Source organism: Cervus elaphus, chromosome 29, assembly GCF_910594005.1.
Source record: "Cervus elaphus chromosome 29, mCerEla1.1, whole genome shotgun sequence".
Classification (NCBI taxonomy): Eukaryota; Metazoa; Chordata; class Mammalia; order Artiodactyla; family Cervidae; genus Cervus; species Cervus elaphus.
In genome coordinates this window covers 46377431-46391085 of record NC_057843.1, presented here as the reverse complement: position 1 = coordinate 46391085, position 13655 = coordinate 46377431, and the positions used below count along the sequence as shown (strand labels likewise).

General features: G+C 35.5%; 1 protein-coding gene across 1 annotated transcript in view; it reads right to left on the bottom strand.

The window, feature by feature from the left end:
• Positions 1 to 6574: 6574 nt before the first annotated feature.
• Positions 6575 to 13655, bottom strand: part of C29H9orf85 (chromosome 29 C9orf85 homolog) — a 62138-nt gene continuing 55057 nt past the window's right edge. Inside the window, exons 3-4 of the mRNA XM_043891181.1 lie at positions 7288 to 7401; positions 6575 to 6791 (exon numbers count right to left, since the gene is read on the bottom strand). Coding sequence (XP_043747116.1) covers positions 6650 to 6791; positions 7288 to 7401 — 256 coding nt within the window. The 3' untranslated portion in view covers positions 6575 to 6649. The remainder of the gene's footprint in view (positions 6792 to 7287; positions 7402 to 13655) is intronic.

Sequence of the window (13655 nt, the reverse complement as noted above, 5' to 3'; positions counted from 1 at the left end):
AGGCTTTGGAATCACATAGACTTGGTATGAACCTTAGGCTTATTTATTACTTATTATCTTTTTGACTTTGCAAATTACTTAACCTCAAGCTTTAGTTATTAAGTCATCTGAAAAACACAGAATACACTAAGAACACTGCTGTTTATTTTTTACAAGATAAAAAATATATACACCAAGTACATATAACAACTTTTTCTTCTAATAATTATTACCATATTAGGAGATAATCACTACAACTTATCTTCCCAATACAGCTATTAGATATATCCAGAATTGCTTGTAAATACCTATATCCCTTCCATTGTTCAAGTAGGTCTCACTATAAAGTGACATCACTAATTAGAAAGATTACAAGTTATCACCACTAAAGCCACTTGGGAAGCCCCATGATTTACATATGGAAATCAACAATCATGGAAGAAAGTACAAAAAAGTGATTTGAATTCAGGCAGTTCAATTCCTGGGTGGGGAAAATCCCCTGGAGAAGGAAATGGCAACCTTCTCCAATATTCTTGCCTGGAAAATCCCATGCACAGAGGAGCCTGGTGAGCTATGAACCATGGGGTTGCAACAGTTGGACACAACTTAGCGACTAAACCACCACCATATCTGCAGTGGCCTAAAACTTAAGCACTCTCAGCAGTGATATCTGGAACCCAAAAGTTCTTCGGAAAAAGAGAGAAAAGCTCTAAATTTTCTCAAATAATAGAGCGTGAAAGTAGGGCAGTGGTAAAGACTGTCAGCAGAACCCTAGAATAGTACGAAAAACAGTGGAGTTAAATAGTCAGCAACTACATATTATTCTTAAACACACTGACCTTATTGCACAGAATGGGGTTTGAGATCACATGGTTGTACAGGTTTAAAACCTGCACCTAAACGCTTCGCGGCTGTGTGTCGATTTATTTAATCTGTTTCTCATCTGTAAATGTGGATAATGATAGTTATCACTACACAGGGCCATATTGAAGGGCTTTATCATGCAAAGGGCTTAGTTTAGAGCAGTGCCAGGATAGAGGATACTCACGTGTGTGCCTGCTGCTTTTCCGCACACCCTTCCTTGGTTCTCCTCTAGCCATTCCTTAATCTCCTAACCTGTACCCATGCAGGACAAACCCCCAGAATCCTAGCATAAAACAGCTGCTAGGCAGATACTTCAGAGGTCACCCAGTGTTGCCGTTTGGGCTTACCCAGATGGGAGATCCTTTGGTGAACACCAATGGCATTAAGACCTCAGAAAACATATGCCTAGGAATAAAGACAAAACTCGAGGGGAAAGAGACAGGAATAAGTGTGAAACCGAAGCAGACTACGCCTAATAAAGCCTAAACCCAAGTTTTGAAGGGATCCAGGGGATTGGCTTGGAGAAGGAAATGGCAACCCACTCCAGTGTTCTTGCCAGGAGGATCCCAGGGACGGCGGAGCCTGGTGGGCTGCCGTCTATGGGGTTGCACAGAGTCGGATACGACTGAAGCGCCGCCGCAGCAGGTAATCAGCAGTAATTTACTTTTCAGAAGAAGTCTATAATGTACCATCTACAATTGCTAGCATACAATAAAAATCATTAGATGTGCAAAGCTGGGAAGAATGACCAAAAACCAAGAGATAAAATAATCAATAAAAGCAAGAAAAAATAAGGACTTCAAAGTAACTGTGATTAAATCATTAAAAAAAGAGAAAAAGATGTAGAAGAGAGGTAGCACAGTACATTTCAGTTTTTAAACATTTAGAAAAAGAATGAAATGAACATTTTAGAATGGCAAAATTCAGTGTCTGACCTGACTCAAAGAACTGACTCACTGGAAAGCACCCTGATGCTGGGAAAGATTGAAGGCAGGAGAAGAGGATGACGGAGGATGAGATGGTTGGATGGCATCACCAACTTGACGGACATGAGTTTGAGCAAGTCCAGGGAGTTGATGATGGACAGGGAAGCTTGGCGTGCTGTAGTCCATGGGATAGCAAAGACTCGTACACGACTGAGCGGCTGAACTGAACTGGGGTGGATTTAAAAGTACACTAGCAGAAATGCCCTGGTGGTCCAGTGGTTGGGACTCCATACTTCCACTGCAGGAGGCACAGGTTCAATCCCTGGTCAGGGAACTAGGATCCTGCAAGCCTCATGGCCAAATAAGTAAATAAATAAAGGCATACTAGCAACACATCCTTTTCACAGGAAACTATATTCAATATCGTATAATAAACTGTCCTGGAAAAGAATATGAAAAAGAATATATATATAAAAGTCACTTTACTGGACAGTAGAAATTAACACAGCAGTGTAAATATCTATACTTCAATAAAACTAAAAAATTCCATACCTTAGAAATCAGTCAAACGACTGAAAAACAAAGAAAAGCAGGTTTCACATAACATGGCCTCCCATTACCTTCCTGATCTTATCTCTTTCAACTCTCCAACTTAGTAACTCCCTCCTTGCTGTTCCTTAAACACACCTGGCACAACCTTGCTTTAGAGGCTCCGCAGTGGCTGTTTCCTTCTGCCTGGAACGTTCTTCACCAACATGTTTCTCTAGGCACCTTATTTAAAAGAAACATTTCCATCCACTAGGTGCACCCTCACTCCCACCCCATCTGTGCCCTTAGACTTCTAATCACCCTACCATGCCATTCTTCCATAGAACTTTTCACCTTCTAACATTCTGCATTTGATATTTATACATGTATATATGGAATATATAACTCTTTTGAAGAACGTAGGCAAACAACCAAATTGACATCTTCATTACTAATTACTAATTATTTCATTTCCAATGAATAATTACTAGTTCCTTACTAATACATATATATATAAATCACAGTAGCAATAATAATACCAGTTGTTTGGTGCTCTCCTAGTTGGCACAGAAAGATTAATTAATTGGTCATACAGCTAGAGTAAGTGGCGGAGCCAGGATTTATATCCATACTGAGTTCCAATAAAAATAATTTTTACATTAGAAAGGATAATACCTAAAGATATGTAGATGAACTAAATGTAACAATGAAATTTCAGTCTGTTGAAAAAAATAAAACTTTTCCCAGCATTAAAGAATGAAATGCAGATATCAGTAGATGTCACTAGGTGATGCTCTTTGTTAAACTTCTCTCTCAGAAAGGTAATCTGAGGAATTAATAATTTACTCAGATGGGAAAGAATTTATGCTAAGTCTAATAATAATTAAGTTGGCTCTTTAACCACAAAAGTTACACAGTTCAGAAAACAAATTGACAAACCAAATGGTAAGCCACACAAATTTATGGTAGAAAAAATTTCTGTAGACTGTAAACTTAAAGGCTTCTATACCACAAACATGAGATCTCCCTTCATTTATTTTTATCTTTTTCCATTTATATCTCCATTTAATTTTAATGTCTTGATAAGATTTTAATTTTTGTCAACAGAGTTCTTGAATGTTTTTAAAATTTATTCCTTAGTAACATAGTTTTGATGCCACTGAAATGTCCTCTGTATCTTTACTTTTTTATGCTAAAATATTTTAAAGTAATTGACCATACACCCTTTAATATTTCAATATGTATTTCTCAAATAACATTATCATGCTTTACCATTAATTAAATGATCCCTTAATATCATCTATTATCCAAAAGTCAATAGTCAATAAACATTAAAGGGGGCTCAAGCTTATTAGTAATTAGAGAAATACAAATTAATAAGACGAAGGCATATGTTGCACACCCATCAAATTGACAGAAACGTAACAGTATGATACCAAGTGTTGGAAAGGGCACAGGAACTCTAATACATTGCTACAGGGAAGGGAGGTAATAATCCTTCTGGAAAGACAGCATGACATAGCACACGTAATAGTGAAGATGCATATACCTGATGTCCTCTACCACTGCTAGATACACCTAACAGAAAATGTAGTGTGAAATGAAAATATTTCCTGCCATATGAATGTCACAGCCATCAGTGGTTTCTGGCCTCCCAAAGTGAATGCGGGAGCCCCAAGCTGTGATCAGGAGGAAGATGCCACCCCCCACGGTGATTGCTGAGGAGCTGGGGGAATGCAAGAAGCAAGGTGAACTAGGAAACAGGATTGGCCCCAGGTATCTGAGGTGCATACGAAAGGAATGAATTCAGTGAGCCCAGAGGCTTGCACCTCTCCAGAGAATGCTAAATTCTTTAACTTGCTACCTGATCTTTGATGTTCAGACTACCTGCTCCCTTCGTCACAAACTTGTATATAGCCTGACTTCCCTCCGGCCTCCTTGGACCAGTTTTCTCAGAGCTACTGAGATGCTGTCTCCCAGGCTGGGAGTCCTAAACATTCCCACCAGATAAAATAACTCTCTACTTTCAGGCTGTGACCATATTTTTTTAGTTGAAAGTAGTGAGAAACAAGTATACCAAGAAACATTTCAATCTTCTTCTATTACATACTTAACAAAAAATGTACCAAGAGATAAGACATTTATACCAAGAAACACTTAGTATTATTTGTAATAGGACAATTTTTAAATAACTCAAATGTCCGTCATTATTAGAGGGGGTAAATTGTGGTAATGTAAATACAATAGAAAAAACACTAATGTAAAACTAACAAATTAAGAGCTTTTGCAACAACATGGATCAATCTCACAAATTTCATAATGAAATAAGAACAGATACAAACTAACAGGCATAGGATAAGTCTGTTCACATAAAAGTTCAAAACCAGTGTCTGACACTTACTTTCAATTGTTTCAGAAAATAAAAAATATATCCACATATATCTATACAAATATAAAGAAAGTGTGGCAAAATGTCAACTGTGAATCTAAGTGAAGAGTATACAATGGTTCATTGTACTACATTGCTACTCTTTAGGTTCGTCCGTTTTCAAAGCAGAAAGGTGATTTTTCTTTAAAGTATTTATTAAACTATACATATTTTATGCATTTTTTCTGTAGGTAAATTTCACAAGAGAAAAACATAAAAATAATGTAATAAAATACATAAAAACACTTTCAAAGAAAAATTGCTATGCATTTGTTAAACAGTGACAGGCTTTATTTTCTTGGGCTCCAAAATCACTGCAGATGGTGACTACTGCCATGAAATTAAAATACGCTTGCTCCTTGGAAGAAAAGCCATGACCAACCTAGACAGCATATTAAAAAGCAGAGACATTACTTCGCTGACAAAGGTCCGTCTAGTCAAAGCTATGGTTTTTCCAATAGTCATGTATGGATGTGAGAGTTGGACCATAAAGAAAGCTGAGTGCCAAAGAACTGATCCTTTTGAACAGTGGTGTTGGAGAACTCTTCAGAGTCCCTTGGACTGCAAGGAGATCAAACCAGTACATCCTGAAGGAAATCAGTCCTGAATATTCACTGGAAGGACTGATGCTGAATCTGAAGCTCCAATACTCTGGCCACCTGATGCAAAGAACTGATTTATTGGAAAAGACCCTGATGCTGAGAAAGACTGAAGACGGGAGAAGGGGACAACAGAGGATGAGATGGTTGGATAGCATCAACGACTCGATGGACCTGAGTTTCAGCAAGCTCTGGGAGTTGGTGATGGACAGGAAAGCCTGGTTTGCTGCAGTCCATGGGTCAGACACAACTGCAAAGAGTTTGCTGCAAAGAGTCGGACATGACTGAGCGACTAAATTGATTTGTTAAACATTACTATTAAAAATAATAAACTTTTTGCTTTATAATAAGCAAGATTAAGCAAGAGGGCTTTTTTAAATTTGGGACATTTACCTGAAATCAGTCTATCAAAAGATACCTCCTTAAGACCAGTTTTTGAGGCTAGCAACATAAGAATGTCATTTTATTTTTCCATGAGATAGTTCTTATACAAACATCAATTCTGAATCTTGTTTAGTTTGATACTAGATAGTGTATTCTTCTAAATAATTTTCATAAACTGCAATATGATACTCCAATACTCATTTTGGCAGATATACTAGCATATGCTACTTTAAAATGTATTATAAGAAAGTTTTATCATTATTCAAATATCATACACAATTCATACTGTATGTGTATATTCTATAGGTTTTTCCAATATTCTTACTAGGATTCCACAGTTTGTTTTTTTTTTAAACCCTCAAAGTCTCAGATGGTAAAGAATATGCCTACAATGCAGGAGACCAATTTTTGTTCCCTGGGTCGGGAAGATTCCCGTGGAGGAGGAAATGGCAATCCACTCCAGTATTCTTGCCTGGAGAATGGAAGGACAGAGGAGCCTGGTGGGCTACAGTCCATGGGGTCACAAAGAGCTGGACACGACTGAGCGACTTACCACTACCACGTCTCTCAAAGATGTTCAGAGGGCTTCCCTGGTGGCTCAGTGGTAAAGAATCTGCTTTCCAAGGCAGGAGACAAGGGTTTGATCCCTGGTCTGGGAAGATCCCACATGCTGGGGAGCAACTAAGTCCATGAGCCACAACTACTGAGCCTGTGCTCTGGGGCCCACATGCTACACCGATTGAAGCTCATGCTCCACAAGAGAAGCTACTGCAGTGAGAAGCTGAGCACTGCAACTAGAGAAAAGCCCCACTCGTCACAACCAGAGAAAAGTCCGTGCAACAACAAAGACCCAGCACAGCCAGAAATAAAGAGTGAAAAAAAATTTTATAAAAGGATGGTCAGAATTTCATGTTTTAAAACTGACTTTTAATATAGTTATATTAATTGTCTTCTTCGGTGTCATCTAAATCAATATCAAAATCTAAATCACCATCATTTTCTTCATTCCTTCTGCAGCTTCTTCTATGGCTGGAACGTAAATTATTTTCAACATTTTCTGTCTTTTCTGGCTCTTTATTAAACCTAAAGATGGAAGAAAAAAACTCTTATTTCTCAAGATTGCATTGTTTGCATAGACTGAAAAGACTTTTACACTACACTTCTTGATTAATAAGAGCTTAATGAAATAAAGAGGAAAAGATCCTTGAAGATTAACTTAATCAAAGAGCCAACATTATAATTATAATACTGCTATCAATAAAGCATGATCAAGCAAATTAATCTGTGCTGTGCATTAAAGAAAAGAAGTTATACAATGAATAATTCTTTTGTAATGTATAGTAAATATGACTCTCACAGATAAATATTTTAATTTCCTAAAAATTATGTTTTACTTTCATTATAATGATAGAAACACTGAATAATTAATTAATGTTTTTTCCTATTGGGTAGAAAAAGTCTACATTACTGCAATATACTGTATCTTAAGATTCTCAGAGCTACTCAGTGTTTCCTTAAAAGAAAATTCACATACCATTTACTAAAAGAGTAAATCCCAAACATAAAAAGAAATACTCACGGAATAACAACATCTTCTCTCTTTCCACACTTGGCACAAACTTCAAGTTCACAGGCACATGGTCTACACATTATATGATAAGAATCCTTCACTGTCTTTTGTAAACATTTAACACTAAAAATGGAAAAGAAAACCAAATCTTAATTTTTACTAATTGTCTAAGATTTATTTAGTGAAACAAGGGGGTGTGTCTAAGTATACAGCTGAGAAGCCTCAAACTCTTAGATATTTCTCCCATATGTCACTTTATAGAGCGTTTCTAGACAATGGTTGACAGCTCAAAATAATAGTACTTAACATTTATCTACTTTCTTAAAGCTTGTAAAGAATGTCACCTGCAAATATTAACAATCTTACTTCCTTTTCAATTTGGATTCCTTTTATTTCTTTTTGTCCTCTGACCTCCCTGGCTAGGACTTCCAACACTATGTTGAATAAAAGTGGCGAGAGGGGACATCCTTGTCTTGTTCCTGATCTTAAAAAAAAAAGCTTTCAGTTTTCACCACTGAGTATAATATTAGCTGTTGACTTGTCATATATGGTGTTTATTATGTTGAGAAACTTTCCCTATATATCCACTCTGTTGTGAGTTTTTATCATATTTCTGTGTAAAATGCTTTTTCTAGATCTACTGAGAGGGTCATATGAATTTTACCCTTCATTTTATTAATGTGGCATATCATATTGATTGATTTGAGGAATCTGAACCATCTTTGCATCCCTGGAATAAACTCCACACTCGATCATGGTGAATGATTTTTTTAATGTATTGTTAAATTTAGTTAACTAATATTTTGTTGAGGATTTCTGCTAATAATTTGTTGAGGATTGCTGCATCTATGTTCATCAGGGATAATGGCCTGTAATTTTCATTTCTTGTGGCATTGTTGTCTGGTTTGGTATCAGAGTAATGCTGACCACATAAAATGAGCTTGGAAGAATTTCCCCCTCTTCTATTTTTTGGAAGAGTTTGAGAAGGCCTGGATCATTTCTTCTTTGCGTATTTGGTAGAATTAGCAGTGAAGAAATCTGGTTCTGGACTTTCGTTTGTTAGGAGGTTTTTTATTTAAATTCAATCTCCTTACTAGTAACTGAATTTTCAGATTTTTACTTCATGATTCAGTCTTGGCAGGTTGTGTGTTTCTAGGAATTTATCCCCTTCTTATAGGTCATCAAATTGTGGGCAAACAATTTTCCATGAAAGTGAAACTGTTAGTTGCTTAATCGTGTCTGAGTATTTGCAACCCCATGGACTATAGCCCACCAGGCTCCCCTGTCCATGGAGTTCTCCAGGCAAGAATACTGGGAGTGGGTTGTCATTTCCTTCTCCACGGGATCTTCCCCACCCAGGGATCCAACCCAGGTCTCCTGCATTACAGGCAGATTCTTTAGTATCTGAGCCAGGGTACCCCATAGTCTCCTACAATCCTCTGTATTTCTGTGGTATCTGTTGCAGTGTTTCCTCTTTCATTTCTGATTTGAGTTCTCTTTTCTTTTCTTGATAATTCTAGCTAAAGGTCTGCCTGTTTATCTTTACAAATGACCAGTTCTGAAATTCACTGATCTTGCCTGTTGTCTTTTCATTTCCTATTATAATTATTTCCAATCTGATCTTTGTTATTTCCTTCCTTCTACTAACTTTAGACTTTATCTCATCTATGTTTCTAGTTTCTTTAGAAGTTAAAGTTAAGCTGTTTAAGATTTCTCTTGTATCTTGATGTAAGCATTTATTGCTAGGAACTTCCCTTTCAGAATTATTTTTTGCGGTACCTCATAAATTTTGGTATGTTGCCTTTTCATTTCTCTCAAGGTATTTTTTAAATTTCTTTTTGGTTTCTTCTTTGACCCACTGATTGTTCAGTAGCATGCTGTTTATTCTCCCCAAATTAGTGAATTTTCCAGATTTCTTCTTACAATTAGCTTCCAGTTTCATACTATCGTGGTTTGAAAAAGATACTTCATAAATATGATTTCAATCTTAAATTTTTAAGACCTGTTTTGTGAGCTAACAAACAATATTTTGTGGAGAATATTCCGTGGACACTTGAGAAGAGTATTTTGTTGCTTTTGGTTGGGATGTTTTGTGTACATGCATGTTAACATTGCCTAAAAGGCCATACATCCAAATTTCAATATTTTTCACAGAAATAAAAAATCCTAAACTTGGATGGAACCACAAAAGGCCCAAAATAGACAAAGCAATCTTGAGAAAGAAGAACATAGCTGGAGGTGTCATACTTTCTGATTTCAAACTATATTACAGTTTCAAAACAGTATGGCACTGTCATAAAAATTAGATACATAAATTAATGGAATAGACAGCCCTGAAATAAACCCACTCATGTGTGGTCTTCCCTGGTGGCGCTAGTGGTAAAGAATCCACCTGCCAGTGCAGGAGATGGAAGAGATGCAGGTTCAATCCCTGGTCAGGAAGGTCCCCTGGAGTAGGGAATGGCAACCCGCTCCAGTATTCTTGCCTGGAGAATCCCAAGGACAGAGAAGCCCGGCAGGCTATGGTCCATGGGGTTGCAAAGAGTCGGACATGACTGAAGTGACTTAGTACAGAACAGCACGATTTACAAAAAAGGAGCCAAAAATATAAATAAGGAAAGAACAGTATCTTCAATAAATAGTATTGGAAACTGGACATGGAAAAGAAAGCCACACGCAATAGAATGAAACTAGACTACTATCTCACACCATACACAAAAAATTAACTCAAAATGGGTTAGACTTGAATCTGAGACCTAAAATCTTAAAACTCCTAGAAGAAAACTAGCAGAAAGTTCTTGACAACAATTTTAGAAATTTTTTTGAAATCATATTTAGAAATAAAGTCAAAAAAATAAGAAATAAACAAGAAGGACTGTTCATACTAAAAAGCTTCTTCACAGCAAAGGAAACAATCATACAAAATGAAAAGGCAACCTATAGAATGGGAAAAATATCTGCAAGTCATATATTTATTAAGGAGTTAATAACAGAAATATACAAAGAACTCATACAGTCAAAAGGCAAAAAAAAAAAAAACAAAAAACACTGACTAAAACGTGGGCAAAGGATCTGAATAGGCATTTTTCCAAAGACATACAGATGGCCAACAGGCACATGAAAAGATGTTCAATAACACTAATCATCAGGGGAATGCAAATCTAAACCACAATGAGATATTACTTCATATCTGTTAGAATGGCTATAATCAAAAAGACAAGAAATAACAAATGTTGGTGAGAATGTGGGAAAAAGGAAACCTTTATACACTGTTGGTGGGAATGTAAATTAATGCAGCCACTATAGCAAACATTATAGAAGTTAATCAAGAAATTAACAGAACTACAATATGATCCAGCAATTCTACTTCTGGGTATTAAAAGAAAAACACTAACGTGAAAAGATATATGCACCCCAAGTTCACTGCAGCACTATTTGCAATAGCCAAGAAATGGAAACAACCCATGTGCCCACTGATGGATGAATAAAAAAAATGTAATATATACATATACCCTTCTGATGGACGAATGAATTAAAAAATGTAATATATACATATACCCTCACACACACACGAATGTACTGTCACACACACACACAATGGAATACTATTCAGCCTTAAAAAAAGAAGGAAGTCTTGTCATTTGTAACAACATGAACAGACCCTGAGGAAATTAAGCTGAGGGAAATAAGTCAGACAGAGGCAAAAGCCATATGATCTCACTTATATGTAAAACCTTGAATGAATAAATGAATGAATGAATAAATAAAATACCTAGCTTATGGATATGGAGAACACATTGGTGGTTGTCAGAAGCAAGGGGTAGGGTATGGGCAATATGGGTGAAGGGGGTCAAAAAGGCTCAAACTTTGAGTTGTAAAATAAATAAGTCATTGGATGTAATGTACAGCATGGTACTATGGTAAATATCATTTTTTAATTTTATTTATTTATTTTGGCTGTGGTGTTTGTGGGATCTTAGTTCAATCAGGGATTGAACTCAGGCTCCCTTCATTAATGTGTGGAGTCTTAACCACTGGTCTGCCAGGGAAGTCCTATAGCTAATAATCTTATATTGCATATTTGAAAGCTGCTAAGAAAGTAAATCTTAAAAAATTCTCATAAGAAATAAATTTTTGTGACTGTGTATGATGACGGATATTAACTAGACTTCTTGTGATCATTTTGTAATGTATGAAAATATGTTGTATACCTGAGCCTAACACAATGTTATATATCAATTATACTTCAGTTTTTAAAAAATTAAAAAACTTTTGTGCATCAAGAAAGGGAGAAGAAAACCTTACTGAATGAGAGAAAATACTTGGCAATCATATCTGATAAGGAAGTGGCATCTCAAATATACTAAAAACCCCTACAACTCAATAACAAAAAGATAATTAAAAATAAGCAATGAAAAAAAAAATAAGCAATGAATCTGAAAATATATTTTCCCAAAAAATGGCACATAAATTGCCAATAAGCATATGAAAATATTCTCAACATCTTTAGTTATCAGGGAAATGTAAATCAAAACCACATGGAGAAAAAAAAAAAACAAAACCACATGGAGGAACCATGACACGCTGACCAAAATGACTATTATAAAAAAGGGGGGGGGGGGGCAAAAAAAGCATGGGTAAGGATGTGAAGAAACTGGGTTTCTTGCATTGCTGGTAGGAAATAATAAGGTATGGTCACTTTTGAAAACAATTTGGCAGTTCCTCTAAAAGTTATAAATATAGAAGTATCACATAATGCAGAAACTCTTACTTCTAAATACATACTCAGAACTGAAAAAACATACACACACAAAAACCTGTATATCAAAAAAAAAAAAACAAAAAAACCTGTATATCAATGTTCATAGCAGCATTAATTGTAACAGTCAAAAAACTGGGAATAACCCAAATGTCCATCAATCGATTAACGGATAAATAAGCATATATATCTTTACAATGGAACATTATTTATTAATAAAAATTAAGCACCGATAAATGTTACAACATGCTTGAAAAAAATTCCTAAGTGAAAGAAACCAGTCACAGAAGTCTAGATATTATATGACTATTTGTATTAAATGCCCAAAATAAGTAAATCTACAGGGACAGAAAACAAGGGATGGGAGAATGTTGGTGTGGGGGAGAGGGAATGGAGACTCCTAACGGGTATGAGGTTTCTTTCTGAGATGAGAAAATGTTCAAAAACTGATGTTATAAAAAAAACTGAGTTATACAACTCTGTGACATACTAAAAGTTGCTAAACTATGTACTTTAGATGGATGAACTATACAGTATATGAATTAAACCTTAATAAATCTGTTTTAAAAAGTAAAATGGAAATATTAGAAATAAAAAAACATGGAGTATAAGATACAAGATACAAGAAATCTACTTTAAACATAAAAAGGTATACCGCATTTTACTTTGCAGCGACTGCATTTATTTATTTATACAAATTGAAGGTTTGTGGCAGCCTTCTGTTGAGCAAGTCTATCGTTATCATTTTTTCCAATATTTGCTCACCTTGTACCTCTGTGTCACAATTTGGTTACTCTTGCAATATTTCAACTTTTTAATTATTATTATATTTGTTACAGTGATCTAAGATGAGTAATCTTTATGTTACGACTGCAAAAAGGCTATGACTCATTGAAGGCTCAGATGATGGTTAGCATTTTCTAGTAATAAAGTATTTTTAAAATAAAGTGCTCACTGATTTTTCTAGACATAATGCTGCTGCTACTTAATAGACTATAGTATAAATGTAAGTTTTATATGCACTGGGAAACCAAAAAATTCATGTGACTCAGTTTACTGCAGTTATTTGCTTTACTGAGGTGGCCTGGAATCAAACCCACAATAACTCTGAGATATGCCTGTATACAGTTAAAAGTAGAAGGAAAGGAAAAAAATAAAACAGAACATGCAAACATTAATCAGAAGAAAGCTGGAGTAACTACATTATTACTGAAATAGACTTCAAAGCAAAGAAAAAGAAATTGTTAAGTTTAAGAAAGATTTATTATATGACAATAAAGGAATCAATTTCCCCAAAGCATGCAATAATCTTAAATATTTATTTATGCACCTAAAAACAGGGTTTGAGATAATTGATGCAAAACCATTGAACCAAAAAGAGAAACAGACAAATCCACAATTAAAACTGTGGACTTCAGTGCTTCTCTCTTTATAAGTGAAGCAACAAGAAGACAAAAAGCAGTAAAACTATATAGCACCTGGTTGACAGAGTCTATCAATCAAACTGACATTTATAGAACACTCCACCCAACAAGAGCAATACAGTCTCTTCAAGCACACATGTAACAGAATCTAAAATTGATTATACTCTGAACTATAACACCTACATCAATGCATT